The sequence below is a fragment of the Vipera berus genome (assembly GCF_964194415.1).
Source record: "Vipera berus genome assembly, chromosome: 2".
Classification (NCBI taxonomy): Eukaryota; Metazoa; Chordata; class Lepidosauria; order Squamata; family Viperidae; genus Vipera; species Vipera berus.
The window spans coordinates 208649914-208665266 of NC_138203.1; the positions used below are offsets into that span (position 1 = coordinate 208649914).

General features: G+C 38.5%; 1 protein-coding gene across 1 annotated transcript in view; it reads right to left on the minus strand.

Annotated features, from left to right (window-relative positions):
• The window catches only part of FAT2 (FAT atypical cadherin 2), a gene marked incomplete at both ends in the record, with an annotated part of 62084 nt that overhangs the window by 17330 nt on the left and 29401 nt on the right, over positions 1-15353 (minus strand). Inside the window, 9 exons of the mRNA XM_081316962.1 lie at positions 758-955; positions 1529-1672; positions 2466-2603; positions 3596-3810; positions 4179-4565; positions 6523-6756; positions 7562-7715; positions 8535-8731; positions 9886-13941. Of these exons, the coding sequence (XP_081173088.1) occupies positions 758-955; positions 1529-1672; positions 2466-2603; positions 3596-3810; positions 4179-4565; positions 6523-6756; positions 7562-7715; positions 8535-8731; positions 9886-13941 (5723 nt within the window). The remainder of the gene's footprint in view (positions 1-757; positions 956-1528; positions 1673-2465; positions 2604-3595; positions 3811-4178; positions 4566-6522; positions 6757-7561; positions 7716-8534; positions 8732-9885; positions 13942-15353) is intronic.

Genomic DNA, 15353 nt, shown 5'->3' on the forward strand with positions numbered 1-15353 from the left:
GCCAGAACTTACATACTTTCCTTGTATATCTGATTGGCTTATTTAAGTCACAAAGCAAGGAATCCAAACTATCAAAAGTTCATTTATTCCAGTAGCCATTTCTTCCATCAGCCAACAAAATGTCTTTCTTGCTATTATTCTCAAGAAACACCTGTTTCAACCCAACAGCTACCATTGTATCTTTAGCATATTAGCAGGAAACTAAGGCAACAAATTGAACTTTTAAACGCTGAAAAGATACTACCGTAGTTGCATTTGTGCATGACCACATTGAAATCTAGTGAAAATATCTTTGGGAATTAAGGGACCCGAAACTATATCTGCAAAACTTATGATCTTTCATATTCTATTGCTTTCATTCTCAAATATTATTGGTATCTACGTATATGTTTCAACAACATTCCAGAGGGTCTGAAATGAAATCCAGTTTTGATAGATTCCACTGGCATTATATAAGATTGGGTTTCTTTGAAAATTAATGCCAAAACTGTACTTGAATTCTACTATTTTATTTCTGAAAAGAAGCTGGGATTTTCTTGATACAGAATGTCACTATACAAGCCAGTGGTATTTGGTGAACAGTAGTCTACAGGCAAGATTTTCTCTGAACAGAGTTTAACAACTTTTTCCCATAATGGTTGACTTATTTGGTATCCACTTATCTACTTTTCCTGGTCACTTCTTGTAAAAAAAAGATGTTAGATGATCAAATCAGACATCTCCTATTAGTTTCAACTTGACTTGGGCATATATCTACCTGGACTTGCAGAAGATATTGTTCCTTTGTTCTTCTGTTCAAGATGGATGATGTCACTAACACTCCATCCTGGTTAACCTGGAATGCTCTTCCTTCATTTCCCTCAACAATTTGAAAATTGTATGGTGGTCCATTCTCTGGAGAATCTCTGTCACTCATGATTAGCTCCAAAACACTGGTGCCAACTGGAGAGTTCTCCTGGAATGTTAGTTGAAGAAAAGGATATTAGTTAAAAAAGAATTTGTCCCCCTGTTTGGGAGGAAAAGGGACAGAGGACAGAATAATTAAGAAGATGCAAACAGAAGAATGGTCTGTAAATTAATCTAAAAATCTTTATTACGTGCATAATAAACATGTCCCAGCCATTCCTTACTTATTTGAAAGTAAAGGGACTATGGCAGAGGTCTTCAAACTTGGTCCTTTTATGACTTATGGATTTCAACTCCCAGAATTCCTCAGCCAATGTGCTTGGCTGAGGAATTCTGGAAGTCCACAAGTCATAAAAGGACCAAGTTTGAAGATCCCTGGATTATGGTAATTTGTCTACTACTGCTATATCTGCTGATCACAGGTGTACAATCTAAATCAATGGTTATATGTAGCAACCTTTAAATGAATGGGATTGCAACTGATTGATTTCTTACTGCTACTAAGTTTCTGCTATCTCTGAATCTTTATCAACTCTGTGATTAACCTGCCAGCTTTCAAGATTATCTCTGTAAAAGACTACGGTAATTGGGTAAGGTTGGTCTCTGTGAATTGCTACCTTACCTGAACTGCAACACTGTAATTAAGCTGAAAAAACCTAGGTGGATTGTCATTAACATCAGCCACATGAATGAGCACAATGGTGTCACTGGAAAGAGGTGCCTGTCCATTGTCCATGGCTTGGATTTTGAGGGAATAGCTGGATATCTAAAAAACAACAACACATGTTTGGAAGATTTATTACTCCAACAATTATTAACCCAGTGTTTCTCAAACTTGGTAACTTTAAGATTTGTGAACTTCACATCCCAAATTTCTCCATGTTGCCAAGTTTGAGAAACAATGTATTAACCAAATATTGATTAAGTAATTATGTACTCTAGTTCTTAATACATATGGTTAGATTCTTTCTGAATCCCCCACCCCAAATTCTACCAGGCAAATAATGAGAATTTATTACATGACATGTTTTCCTACCCACAACTCATTTATCAAGTCCAGTACTGGATTCTAAATAAAGAATACAGTTTTACTTCTGTTTTCTAAGCAAATGGGAGATGGAGAACAAAGGCACCAAATCAATAAACTCCTGACTGAGTCCATTAAGCAACAAATATCATTCCTTGCCATGTAGTGAATATTAGGATGTGCAAAGCAATTAAAAGGGTGCTTTGCAATGTGCTGAAACCGCTGGGGTGGCTGTGCACACACACACATGCAGTGGCAGCTGTGAGTAGCTTTTGAGTCAACTATGTGACACCACTATAAAGATTCTTCGGATCTTTTTCAAAAGTTTGCACAGCCCCACTGAACAGCAGTTCCTTTCATTTTAGAGCAGCATCTGGAATCTTTCTAAGGTCAAAAAAAAGACAAGTGGGAATTTCTTGGTTATTACGTCAGGAGAGGGGCATTATGAATTTCATTTGCAACATGCCTTGTAGAATTATGGCTCAGAGATTTTATTTTCAGTACCAAAGTGAACTTCACTCATGTTACTCACTTCTTCTCTGTCCAAGTGTTTGGTAGTATAAATTTCCCCAGCTTTGGGATTAATCATGAAATGACCTAATGAATTTCCTTCAACAATAGAATATGTGATCTGATTGTTCATCACTCCATCCTTATCATTAGCTAAAACCTGTCAAAAGAATAAAAAAATGCAGTAATAATAGCAAACATAGACAGTCTTCTTTGTGGGTACAATACCATTGACTATCCTAGTTCCAGCTTTTTAAAGAAGATATTAATTTTGGGATTGATTAGTAATATAAATCCCATCGATGTTTGTCTTCCAACACTGATGTCATTCCTTCCTTCCTTCCTTCCTTCCTTCCTTCCTTCCTTCCTTCCTTCCTTCCTTCCTTCCTTCCTTCCTTCCTTCCTTCCTTCCTTCTCTAATTTCAAAAGTGGTTTCTAGTAGCCTGGTCTGACCATAGAAAAGACTGGAGATAGCCAATTTGACTTCAACAATGCCATTCTGTCTTTCTCTCTCCCATATCTCTGTTTATAGGAGTCAATTGTTCTATGCATCCTCCAATTCATAGTTCTTTCAAGACAGCAAAACACAAAATGAGAGCAGCAGAAATGAGGTTGTAGCATAGGTCTGGCTTGGACAACTTATAGTCCTAAAATCATACGCAGGCATAAGAACTACAGAGTGAGGGGAGTGGGAGTACCAGTGACAAAATGTATGTTATGGTGACATGAAGCAAGCTCTGCCTCTTATGCCCTTGCTTGCAGCATTGCAATAAAAGTAACTATGAAAACTAAGATGTTGCATCATAGTGTTATGTGTACGTTTCATCATTTTGGCATGATCTTAGTCTGGAACAGATGCTTGCGCATACAGATCCTGAGGCCTTTTTACAGGTTTCCTTGACCCCCAGTGTCATCGATGGTGCAACAATTGGTTGTGTAGATTCCTGTCATTTTGAGCAAAAATAATGCAAACTACACCACGAGCTATAAAATAGGAATAATTGTAACTTTGAATAGCAGTAAGTCTTCCTGAACATCTCTCAAAAATCCAGGCAGAAAGACATGGAAAACAGACCCCTGTCTATCCCTAAATGTTAAATGTGGCTTGCATCCCACAAAATATTGCCCACCCAGATTATGATTATGTCTCACCATGAGCACTATTTCACCAATGGCTGCATCCTCGCTGATGTCGGCAATATAAAGTTCTTGGCCAAATTCTGGCACGTGATCATTTATGTCTGTGATGTTGATTATAACCATTGTGACGTCACTGAGAGATGTAGAAGTCTTTCTTATACCCTCGATGGTTAAATAATAACTATGGGCAACTTCAAAATCCAGAGTTCCATTAACATACAGGATGCCTACGAACACAGGCAGAATTAAGATTTAAAAAACAAACACACAAAATTAAAACAGCCCAACTCTTGAAAACTGGCTACTTTGGAAATTTTTAACCATTCAAACTAGCAAGAAAAACATGACGGTCATTGTGTGCCATCTAGTGGTAATAGGATTGCCACATGGGCTGCTTTGTGGGCACATCAACTAGGAACGTTAAAAAGTGAATGCAAGTAATGAACAATGTTTGACATTTCTCTAAATTCTTTCTCTGTCCGAAATCTTGATATGTTCATAATTAAATCAGAAAAGAAATGGACCAGGGATAAAAGAAATCTTGTTATAAGAGAACAATCGGTAGACTGAATTATTTGCTGAAGAAATAACTCACCAGTGGTTGAATGAAGCCTGAATTTCCCAAGATCATTTCCATTTGTGATTTCATATCTAATCTCTGTGTTTGCAACAGCAGCTCTTGTCAAGGTAGATAGATTTAAAACTTCTGTCCCAACAGCCACATTCTCTTTTACCTCAACTAAGTATTCTGTGTTAAGAAATACTGGCAGATATTCTTTTAAATCCACGACTGAGACAGACACAGTAGTAAAGGAAGAGAGGGACTGTGGAACCCCCCTGTCCTTGGCCAACACGGTCAACTCCAAAACTGAATGGGATTCCTTCAGCGGCTTCTCTAGACGGATTACACCAGTTACCTCATCGATTGAAAAGTGGCCATTAGCTGACTCAGCAAGATGATATCTCACTTCACCATTGAGAACTGGAAAATATCAAATGAGAAATGTCATGCAAGAATTTGCTTGATTTGGGAATTATTGTTTTAGAAATGGGATGAACTGAAGGGAAACTGGTACATTTCTTTTTTAAAAATATTTTTTTTATTTATCTCCAAAGTTAAAATACAGAATAAAAAAAGAAGACATTAACTACAAAACAACAGCAACAGCCAAACAAAGAATAAAAAAGTGTGAGGAAGAAATAACAAATAAACCATTAACATTCAACATAAAATGTCTACCCTGATTGAATGTTGAAAAATATTTATCAAATACCTGATACATTCCCCCTTTCCTTACATAACAGGTTTACAACTAGTTATTATTTCCCCATCTTTATTTATTAAAAAAAATACTATGTTACATATAAAGATGTCAGCAAGGTGGAAATCTGTTGCCTGTCTATCTAGTTCTTGGCTTTTCAACCAGTGGTACAGGTACCACCTGTGGTACATTGGCACCTGGCAGGTGGTACGCGACCACCCTAGAAAAGTGGTAGCGGGGGAGGGGAATGAGCTGAACCGGTGGCAGCACCGCACAAACCTGAGTGAGAGATGGCTGGAGCTGCAGGACTGTCAGGGCTCAGTGGAAGCTCCAGGACCAGCGCTTCTTCAGGGCTGTCAGGGCTCAGCGGAAGCACCAGGATCAGCACCAGGCTTCAGCTAGAGCTCGGTGCTGATCCTGGTGCTTCTGCTGAGCCCAAAAGAAGTGTTCATGTTTATGACGGTCACAGTGTCCCAGGGTTATGTGAAGTGACCAAAACCTGCTGCAACCACCCAGCAGATGGGGGGAATAAAAACCAAACACCACCCCACCCCACCCCCACTGCCAATCTTCAACAGAAATGCTCACAACAATGAAAACCTTGGACAGGAGGAAGAGCGCCGCCAGGCGGGCAGGCAGGTGTTTTGCTCGGCTGTGCCTTGGGGGGCACTTTTTTCAGTGCCATTGTAACATCAAACACATGATCAGGAAGATTTTAATGTGTTTGAGCAACATGGTAGAACTAAGGTAACATACGACCGACAATCTTTGCTGGCATGGCGAGTTGCTAGTTCTTTTGGAACTGTTGGTGAGACCGTTAAAAGTCGTTGGCGCTGTTTGAATTTGTTCTACTAGCAGCAAGATCTGACTGCTGGCCCAGTGATGGATTCTACTGCAAATCAGGGCTGTTTCCAGAGGAGGCAGAGGAGGAGAGGACCTGGAGCTTATGGGGCGAAGGAACTGGATGAGGCTGTCGGCAGGCCCAGAGGAAGAGAGAGAGGCTTTTGGAGGAGTTGGTGGCGGCGGCAGCAGCGTGCTCCAGGGGCGAAAAGAAGCAAGGCCTCTTTAAGGAAAAGGTGGAAGAGTCAGGATCAGAAAAAGGAAAGAAGGCGAGGTTGTCAGAATACAAGCGAATTTGAGGGCTAATCCACATGGAGCCCCATTTCCATCTGTCCTGTTTGCCATCGTTCACTCCCTAGAGACTAAAATGGACAATGTGAAATTTGAGCGGGCCCCGAACAAGGAGTATATATCGGAGGTGGTGACCCTTTGACAGCTGTATGCAACGAAATTTCATTTTGATGTATGCCGATTGGTGTACATTCAAAGTGACAATAAAGTTATCATTATAAAGTTATCATTATTACAACATCAAACAGTCTCTAAGCAAACTGTTGTAAATTGAGGACTACCTGTACTTCATCACTTTCCCCCCCCCCCCCCTTTTTTGGGCCATCAAGTTTTTGACACCTTGCTAGGCGATTGGTGGTACTCGGATGTTGCCATATCCCAAAAGTGGTACAATGGGTAAAAAGGTTGAAAAGCCCTGATCTAGTTGACCCACTGTCTATAAGAGAAAAAGTTAATACTGGTAGGTAACTTCAAAAACAAGAACATGCCATCTCCTTTAAGCATTGAAAACAACTGCACATGAGTTAGGATTTGGGAACAACTTACTTTCATCAGGATCCTTTGCAAAGACAACTGCAATGGGCGTTTTTATTGATGTATTCTCAAACATGGCTACAGCACAATGGCTGGGATAGAACAGGGGAGCATTGTCATTTGTATCCTCTACGTGCACAGTAATTTCCATCTGGCAAAAACGCCCTCCTCCATCTGTTGCCTTGGCAACAAGGTGATACTTTGATTTCAGTTCCCGGTCCAATAATGTAGAAGTAGTCAATTCTCCTGGTAAGTATAGTTGGAAGGCAAAGATTTGGTGCAGGGCTTTTAGTACCATTAGTTAGGGGCAAGATTCCTTCTATTCAAAGGTAGATTTTAAAACATTTTAAGAAATAGAAACAGGCGAATAAAAAAAAGGATGCAAATATAAATGCTTACCAAAGATTAAAACAATATATTTCTTACTCCCCTATTCCTGGATAGCACAGAATTATTTAGAATCATATTATCTAAAAACTATAATATTCCATGAATTGATATCTAAGGAATCTTCATCTTTCCACTGAAATTGGGTAGCCAATAAATTTAAATAAATTATAATAACTTTTCAGATTTGGGCTACTGTAATCTTTTATAATACTATTTTGCAAAAAAAAATACCCATGCATACTCATTCATACAAATCTTTCTATTTTAAGTCTTATAGGAGCCCTACAAGGTAGTATCCAATGAAACGTGGCTTCTTAATGTAAAATCTTCTCCTTGTATCATAAGAACAAGAAGAAAAACACCAGGCAAGACTATTACAGTGAGTTTTGGTGCATGAGAAGAGAATAATATTTTACATTAAATACTTTTTCTAGGGAAAATCCCATCAACATTTTACAATATGAGGACATATTTATGCCAATCAAGAGAGAAACACCAGTATTAATATTTCAACTAAATAAGTCTTCAAAATGCACCGAAATGTCTACCTACCTCTGCTTTATAGTAAACAGGAGCAAACTGTATTATTCATTCTAATATGTGGTCAAGGAATGAGTATGAATAGCAAAACTGCACTTTTAAAAGGCTGTAATAATTTTACCTGTATAAGAGTCCAGTCTAAAATCCTCAGCACCAACTCCATGAAGGCTGTAAGTGATCTGACTATTGCTACCAGCATCAACATCTGTAGCCAACACTTTAAGAACAGAAAATCCTGGGGATTCATTCTCTGAAATTTTCCCTTCGTATAGCATCTGGAAAGGAAGAAAATTATTTTACCAAGTTAAAAGGTTAACATTAAGCCACATGCACAGTATACCTGTTTGTTAACCAATAACAATGAAGTGTCACAGATGGGCTCTGATAAGAAATTTGTTGTGCAGAGGTCTCCTTGTGTTACCAAGGGTTTGCACAGACAAGGAAGGGTACTGAGAGCAGTAAGAGTCACACAGTAAACACAAGAGTACACTGAGTTGTAAAAGCAAAAAATAGTTTACTTTTGAGGTGGTGTAAAAAACAAAAATGCACAGTCAAAAATAAAAAGTCCAGGTCATACACAATAGTAACAGTCCAAGAAGTAATCCAAAATACAAAGTCTTCTTACCGGTCCAGAGGTCAATACACAGTTCAGGTTTATAACAGTAACAGAGCAAAAACAGTAATAGTAGAGAGCAGTGAATTCAGAGAGAGAGAAGCTACGTTACTAGCTTCCTCTTATGGCCATGAGAACACTTACACACCCATTGGCCAATTAACATCTTAAAGACATAACATCATGGTTAATATATTTTCAACCCAACATTGTAGGCTAACACCATATGCCTAACAGGCTCCTTCCTGTCACCCTAATGCTATCCAACATTATGTTATTCCAAGGTAGTAATAATTTCACGTATCCTCCAAAATGAGCAACTAATGGAGGATTCTGTATTGTGCAGATGTGTAATTATTCACATAATTGGTCCATAACTGAGACTTCTCCAGGTCAACTCTGGCACCATATCAATACAGAACCTGTGTGTACATGTTTGCATAATTTTGGAATGAGGCCTTTTATATACATATACAATTACCTGCTTGCATTCAGGGCTGTTATCGTTAACATCAAGGACTGAAATCTCCACTTCTGTGGCTGCTTGAAATTTTCCATCAGACACCATGACTTTGAGCACATATTTTTCTGTTTCTTCCCTGTTCAGAGGCTTCTTGGAAAAAACCTTCCATTTTCCATCAACTTCACTGATACCGAATTGCCCCATCACATCTCCTTCTGATAAGATATAGAGAATATATGCTTATGAAAAAAGAAGTGTTTCAGGTTTCAAGATAACAAAAAGATTGCTCACACGTGTTATGTGTAGAACAGGGGTGTCAAACTGCCAGCCCGCAGGCCGGATGCGTCATGCTGAAACCGCATCCACCCCATTGCCAGCAATAGGAAAAAAGTCATGATATGTCGTGACACATCACGTGACGTTGCACGTTTGACACCCCTTGTAGACAAACCAGAAAATTTACTTGCTCTGTGACATATAATTGACATCATATAGAAAACTGAGTTCATTCATAAAATTTAACCAGTAGATTGAACAGACTGATTATGGCATCTGCTGAAGTAGCTATTTCATTATCCTTCACTCTGCGGGGAAAGGGGAGGGGGCAATTTTATAATAGATACTGACTATAGATTAATTATGAAAAAGATATATAGAGAACTGAATAAACAATTCTTTAGTATGCTGGACAATGTTTCAATCTACACTGACCATTTTCAAAATGATTTATTTGATATATTACAGTGAAATACAATTCTTTTTAGTTCTATATCTGTGCTGCATAAATTGCAAATTATAAAATATGCCTCTATAGGGTGGCTATATTTATCTAGCAAAGACACATATTAGTTGGTTAATATAGACATATAGTTGGTTAATATAATATAGACAGTTACAATATATGCATAACTAACTTTTGATTGTTGATCAGAAATTTAATTCAGGACTGGAATTAAAACTGCAGGTTCAAAATAATGTACATTTGACTAATCACAATTCTGTTTTAGAGTCAGATAAATGTCATATAGGTAAATCACAATGCATTTTAGATCAGAATTTTTCTTCATAGCAATTCTTGAACCTGGTATAGAAGGTCTCTATATAATAAGACCTAACAGAAAGTACTCTTTCTAGGAATATTGCTATGTAGCTATTTCTCTACACATTTAGTCTCAAAATATCTCTTGATAAGACATATGTTTCACCAAATGGCCATGGTTAACAATGAAAATCATCTTATAGTTGCAACTAAGAGATATCAGCAAAATTAATTTATAGAAAAGGGTGCTTCTCAAAGTTAAGTACATTTATTCAAAGCACCCTCCCCCCATTTTTATTTATTAAAATCTTAACAAATGTAGATACTTACCAGTGATGTAGCACGTGACCTGCCGATTTTCTTCTGAAAGATCTCTATCAATAGTACTAAGAATGGTAATCATCTGCCCAGGCTCAGCATTCTCAACAACTGATCCTTTGTAAATTTCATTGGTGAACTCTGGAGCATTATCATTTTCATCAGTGACAGTGACTTCTACTAGAGTTTGAGAAGAAAGTTGGATTTTCTTTCCATGGTCTGAAGCAACAACAAAAAATTTGTAGCTTTTCTGAACTTCACAGTCGAGCTCTTTAAGGGTCATAATCCAACCATTTCCACTATCAATGGTGAAGAATTCTCTGATGTAGCTTAATTCTGATCCTAGGCTATAAGTCACTTGCCCATCACTTCCAGTATCCTGGTCATTAGCAGTAATCTGAATCACAGGGGTCCCTGCTGGCATGTTTTCCATAACAAAAGCTCTATATGGATCTGCCTCAAAAATAGGTTTGTTATCATTGACATCTTTTACATGGATGTTAATAGATACTAAAGAGACCAAGTCAGTATACTTATATGAAGAATGAGCTAGGACATCTACTTGGTACCATTTCATCTTCTCATAGTCCATTGCCTTCTGAACAGTCAAAGTCCCTCTTTGCTTATCCAGAGTGAATATCCCTTCTTCATTATTTTCAGCAGAGGTTCCTTGTACCAGACTGTAGATGATGGGTTCTTCTCCTGTAGCTCGAACTAATCCTATTTCTGATCCTTCTGGGAGATCTTCAGATGCGGAGAACGTATATAATGGCTCAGAAAACCTTGGCAATGACACTTCCTTTGGAACAACTTGAAGATTCACTGGGACAACTGAATGCCAGTGGGGAGGCTTGGCATCTTCAGCTTTGACTCTAAATTTCACTGTTCTGTTTTCTAGTCCCTTGAGACTCTCCTTGACTATGACAACACCCGTGACAGTGTTAATCTCAATCACATCTTCTGCAATGACTTCTTCCACTGTGTCAACAGAGTAGGTGACATCAGCATTCACTCCTTCATCGGCATCATAAGCTAAAACCTGAATGACTGGAGATCCCTTGCTCATATTGGACTGGATAGACAAGAGGTATTCAGAAGCTTTGAATTGAGGTGGATTGTCATTTTCATCTGTAAGTATTATTTTGACAGTGCAAAATGCTACCTTTCCTCCTCCGTCCTTGGCCATGATTTTAATATCAACAATTCTTTCTGTAGAATTTTCTCTGTCCAGTTTCTGCAATGTTTCAATGCGCCCCTTATTATCTATTAGAAACTTCTCCTGACCAAGCCTGTTTATGATGATATAATCTATGGTGCCATAAGCACCATCATCTGGGTCAATAGCTGACAGCTCAATCACTTTAGTTCCTATTTTTGCATTTTCAGCTAATATGGCTTCATAAACTTCCTGCTGAAACGCTGGGCTATATTTGTTTACATTAGTTGTGTTGATGTATACTGGCACAGTGGTCTTAAAAACTCCATCCGAAGCAGAAACCCTAAGACTGTAAAAAGATTCCAGATTTGTTTTGCAGTGGTTTAGTGTAGAAATGATACCAGAAGTGCTGTCAATGGTGAAATGCCTTTTCTCATTTCCTGAAAGTATCATGTATTCCAGCCTAGGGGTATCTCTGCTGTCAGGATCAAAAGCCTGTACCTTTACAACAACCTGACCACAGCTAACCATTTTACTCACATTAGCCTGATACTGAAGTTGACTGAATTTTGGTGGGTTGTCATTGATATCCAGCACGTTAATTATCACAAGAACTTCACTGCTGAGTGGGGGTATCCCATGGTCTGTGGCTCTCACTTTAATACGAAATTCATGGTTCGTTTCATAATCTAGAGCTCGAGTTGTTGATATTTCACCAGTGCTGCCATCAATACTAAAGAACTTTGAGGTATCTGAACGATCCTCTAAAATCTGATATGAAATGAGTTCGTTCCACCCTGAATCTTGGTCTGTAACCAAGAGCTGAATCACAGGAGTCTGAGCTGGCACATCTTCTGAAACAGATGCAGTATAAACGGTCTGTGAAAATAAAGGATAATTATCATTCACATCCTCAACATGAACTTCCACAATGGCTTCTGAATAGGAACCCGCTGCTGTTTCTGTAGCTCTGACAGTAAATGTATGTTTCGTATCAGACTCATAATCCAGCTGACTTGTGGCCATAAGCATACCGGTCTTGAAATCAATGTGGAACTGTCTGAGAACGTCTTTTTCCACAATGGTATATATCAAGCGTAAGCCTTCAGGGCTTCGGGCCTGGAGGTGGAGAATGGGTGTGTAGGGTGGACTGCTTTCAGGCACTTTTGCAGCATAGAAAAGACTTTGGAACAGAGGGCTGGATTTGTTCTTCACCATTATGGTAATCTCTTCCTCAGCATACATGGGAGGCTCACCGGCGTCTCGGGCAATAACATTCAGTGTGTATTTATTTAAAGTTTGCAAATCAAGGGGTTGTTTGAGTGAGATGTCTCCTGAATAGGAGTCAATCCAGAAATGCTGGTTGTCTTCCTCCAAGGAGTAAAAAATGACTCTGTTATTCCCCAGATCCTGATCTGTGGCAGAAACCCTGAAGACAATATCACCTGGCTCAGTGCCAGCCTGTATTACTATATAATAAGGTAGGTTTTCAAACTGGGGTGGGTTATCATTAATATCATCCACTATTATTCTTACAATTGCTTGAGATACCCGTGGTGGATTTCTAATATCTTTTACTTCCACTGCTATTTCATACACATCTTGAATTTCACGATCAAACTTCACGTTCTTGGTCTGTAGCACTCCTGAAGATGGAATCATTCTGAACCACTCTGTGCCATTCAGGATAGAGAAAAAAAGTGGTTCTTTCAGTTGATTCCCAATAACACCAAGAACAATAATAATCTGAGCCTCTGTGGAATTTTCCTTTACCGTGGCCAAATATAAATCTTGATCAAATTTTAAAATGCTGTCCTGCGGCTGAGTAAAATGTAGCCTGACCAATGTACTGGCCACGTATAAAGCGTCTCCAGCTCTAACTGTAAGTTCATGATCGTTTCCCACGTTAGTATGATTTAGTACAGAGATAACACCAGTTCTTTTGTGGATGAAGAAAGTATTTGCAGGGTTTCCTTCGGCTATACTGTAGATTACTTCCGAGTCTGCATCTTCTGCATTAACTTTTAAAAGTTCCATACCATCATGAATAGGAAGCATCACAGAAAGGTCATAAATACTTTTCTTAAACACTGGAGGACAGTCGTTTATATTTCTGACATAAATGGTGACTTGAACAGGTTTGGAAGCAAATAAAATGGGATTGCCACTATCATGAACATGGATACCAAAGTGAAAAACAGTGTTATGTTCATAATCTATATCAGCACAAGTAGTGAGAGTGCCCATATTTTGGTCTATTTTGAAAAAAGACATGGCCTCCAACTCCAAAATTCCATAAACCAACAAAGCATTAGAATCTTGGTCAGCATCTGTTGCATTTATCACCAGCGGCACATTGTTTTCATCCGTAACTATGCTACCAAATGGAATATTCTCATCGATCCAACCAACCACAGAAGGCTTATCAAAGATAGGCACGTTGTCATTTTGGTCTATGAGATAAACAAACACTGGAACATCCGTAAATGATCCTGCCATGTTGGTGCCCCGAATTTTCAGCTGATAAGATGAAGTCTGTTCAAAATCTAAGCTCTTCTGGGTAGAGATAAGCCCAGATTGATAATTGATGGAAAAGAAGCCGTCTTTATCTCCAGTTTTTATTTCGTAAGTAACAAATGAAGAACTTATAGCCGAAACAAGGATAATCGGAGAACCAATGATTGCAGATTCACTGATCTCTACAACATATTCTTTTTCTGTAAACTGTGGGGGAGTGGCATCAGAAGGCTTAACATAAATGTTTACAGTAGTTGAATCTTTCAGTTGGGGAAATCCTTGATCTTCTGCTTTTACTGCGAGAGTAAATCTTTCTTGCTTGGACTGATCTAACTTCTGAGAAACTGTAATAATTCCAGATAACTTGTTGATGGTGAAAAAGTTTCCGCTATTCCCTGGAAATAAACAAACAAATCTTAAATGAAAAGGCATAATTGAATTCTACAATATTTATTGTTTTTCATCACACTAGTTTGTTATGCTAAAATGCATCCTCTTTTTAGTCCCTGGAAGAAAAGATTTTTTTTTAAAGTAGATAAACAAGTCTTGCCCTGCCCCCCCCCCTTTTTTTTGTCAATTTGGTCTTTTTAAAACTAAAGACGTGGAAAATGGGTATATTACATTTCTCCTGCATGAATGTACCTATTTCCTCTGAAGGCAAAAACAACAAAACAACAATGTAAACTGAATATTCTGGCTCTAACCCTTTGATGATGTCATTGTGCCACACTCCCTAAGGTCTCTCTTAAATAAATTAAAGTGTACCAGCTGATGACTTTGGAGACACTGATGCTATCAGAGACACTTGTCTTTAAGCAGGTCTGTTTACTTGTTATCCTGTTCTCAAAACTGTCCAGCAAACAACTCTGGAAGGCAGAGAAAAAAAAAGGGTGTCATCCTCTGTCAATCTTCCAATCACTCTAAAAGTAAGGTCCTTGTATATATTTCCCTGCTCTCATTCAAATGTTCAGTTTTCCTCCTTTGCCTTCGGACTGTTCCTTTTCGTTTGAGCAAAACACTTTGAAGGTCAGCCGAAGGTCAGCCATTCACTGGATACTTTGCGAAAGAAAGAGCAAAATGAGCCAACCCTTAGCATTAACTCTAATAGCTGTTAGACCTCTCTTTTTTATCCCATTGCTACAGGAAAACTGTATTTATTTTGTATCCCAAATATTCCTGGTTTGAAACCTAGCTGGATTTTTTTTGTTTAGATTCTGATTTTCTTTCTGAACTTCTCTGTTTTCTATTTATATTGTCTGTCTGTCTGTCTGTCTGTCTGTCTGTCTGTCTGTCTATCTATCTATCTATCTATCTATCTATCTATCTATCTATCTATCTATCTATCTATCTCCTATAGTGCAGTTTTGCCATTTCATTGACTTTCCAGTCATCTGAGGTCAGTTTTCAACCTCAGCTTTCAGGTAGCTCAAGTAAATTACAGACTATTTGGGGGCTGGAGTGAAAGTCTTCTTCTCTGAACTGTGTCATATAAGTTCAACTTATGCATAACTTTCTCTTTCTCTTGCACGTGTGTGCGTGCGCGCGCACGCACACACACACACACACACACAGCATGTATGTCCTGCCCACAGAAAGGAAAATGACTGATGTTTGCTTTCCAGATACAGAAGGAAGAAAGGGACATAGACCCAGGAGAAATGACACCAAAGTGACTCAGTCTGGACATGATTTTCTTACATGTGCTCAGAGTCAAGACAGCATCAGCCCATAATAGGAAGTCCCCAAATATTGACAGAAAATATGCTGTCTCGGTTCACAAGAAAGTTAAACAGTGTTAATGGGTAGA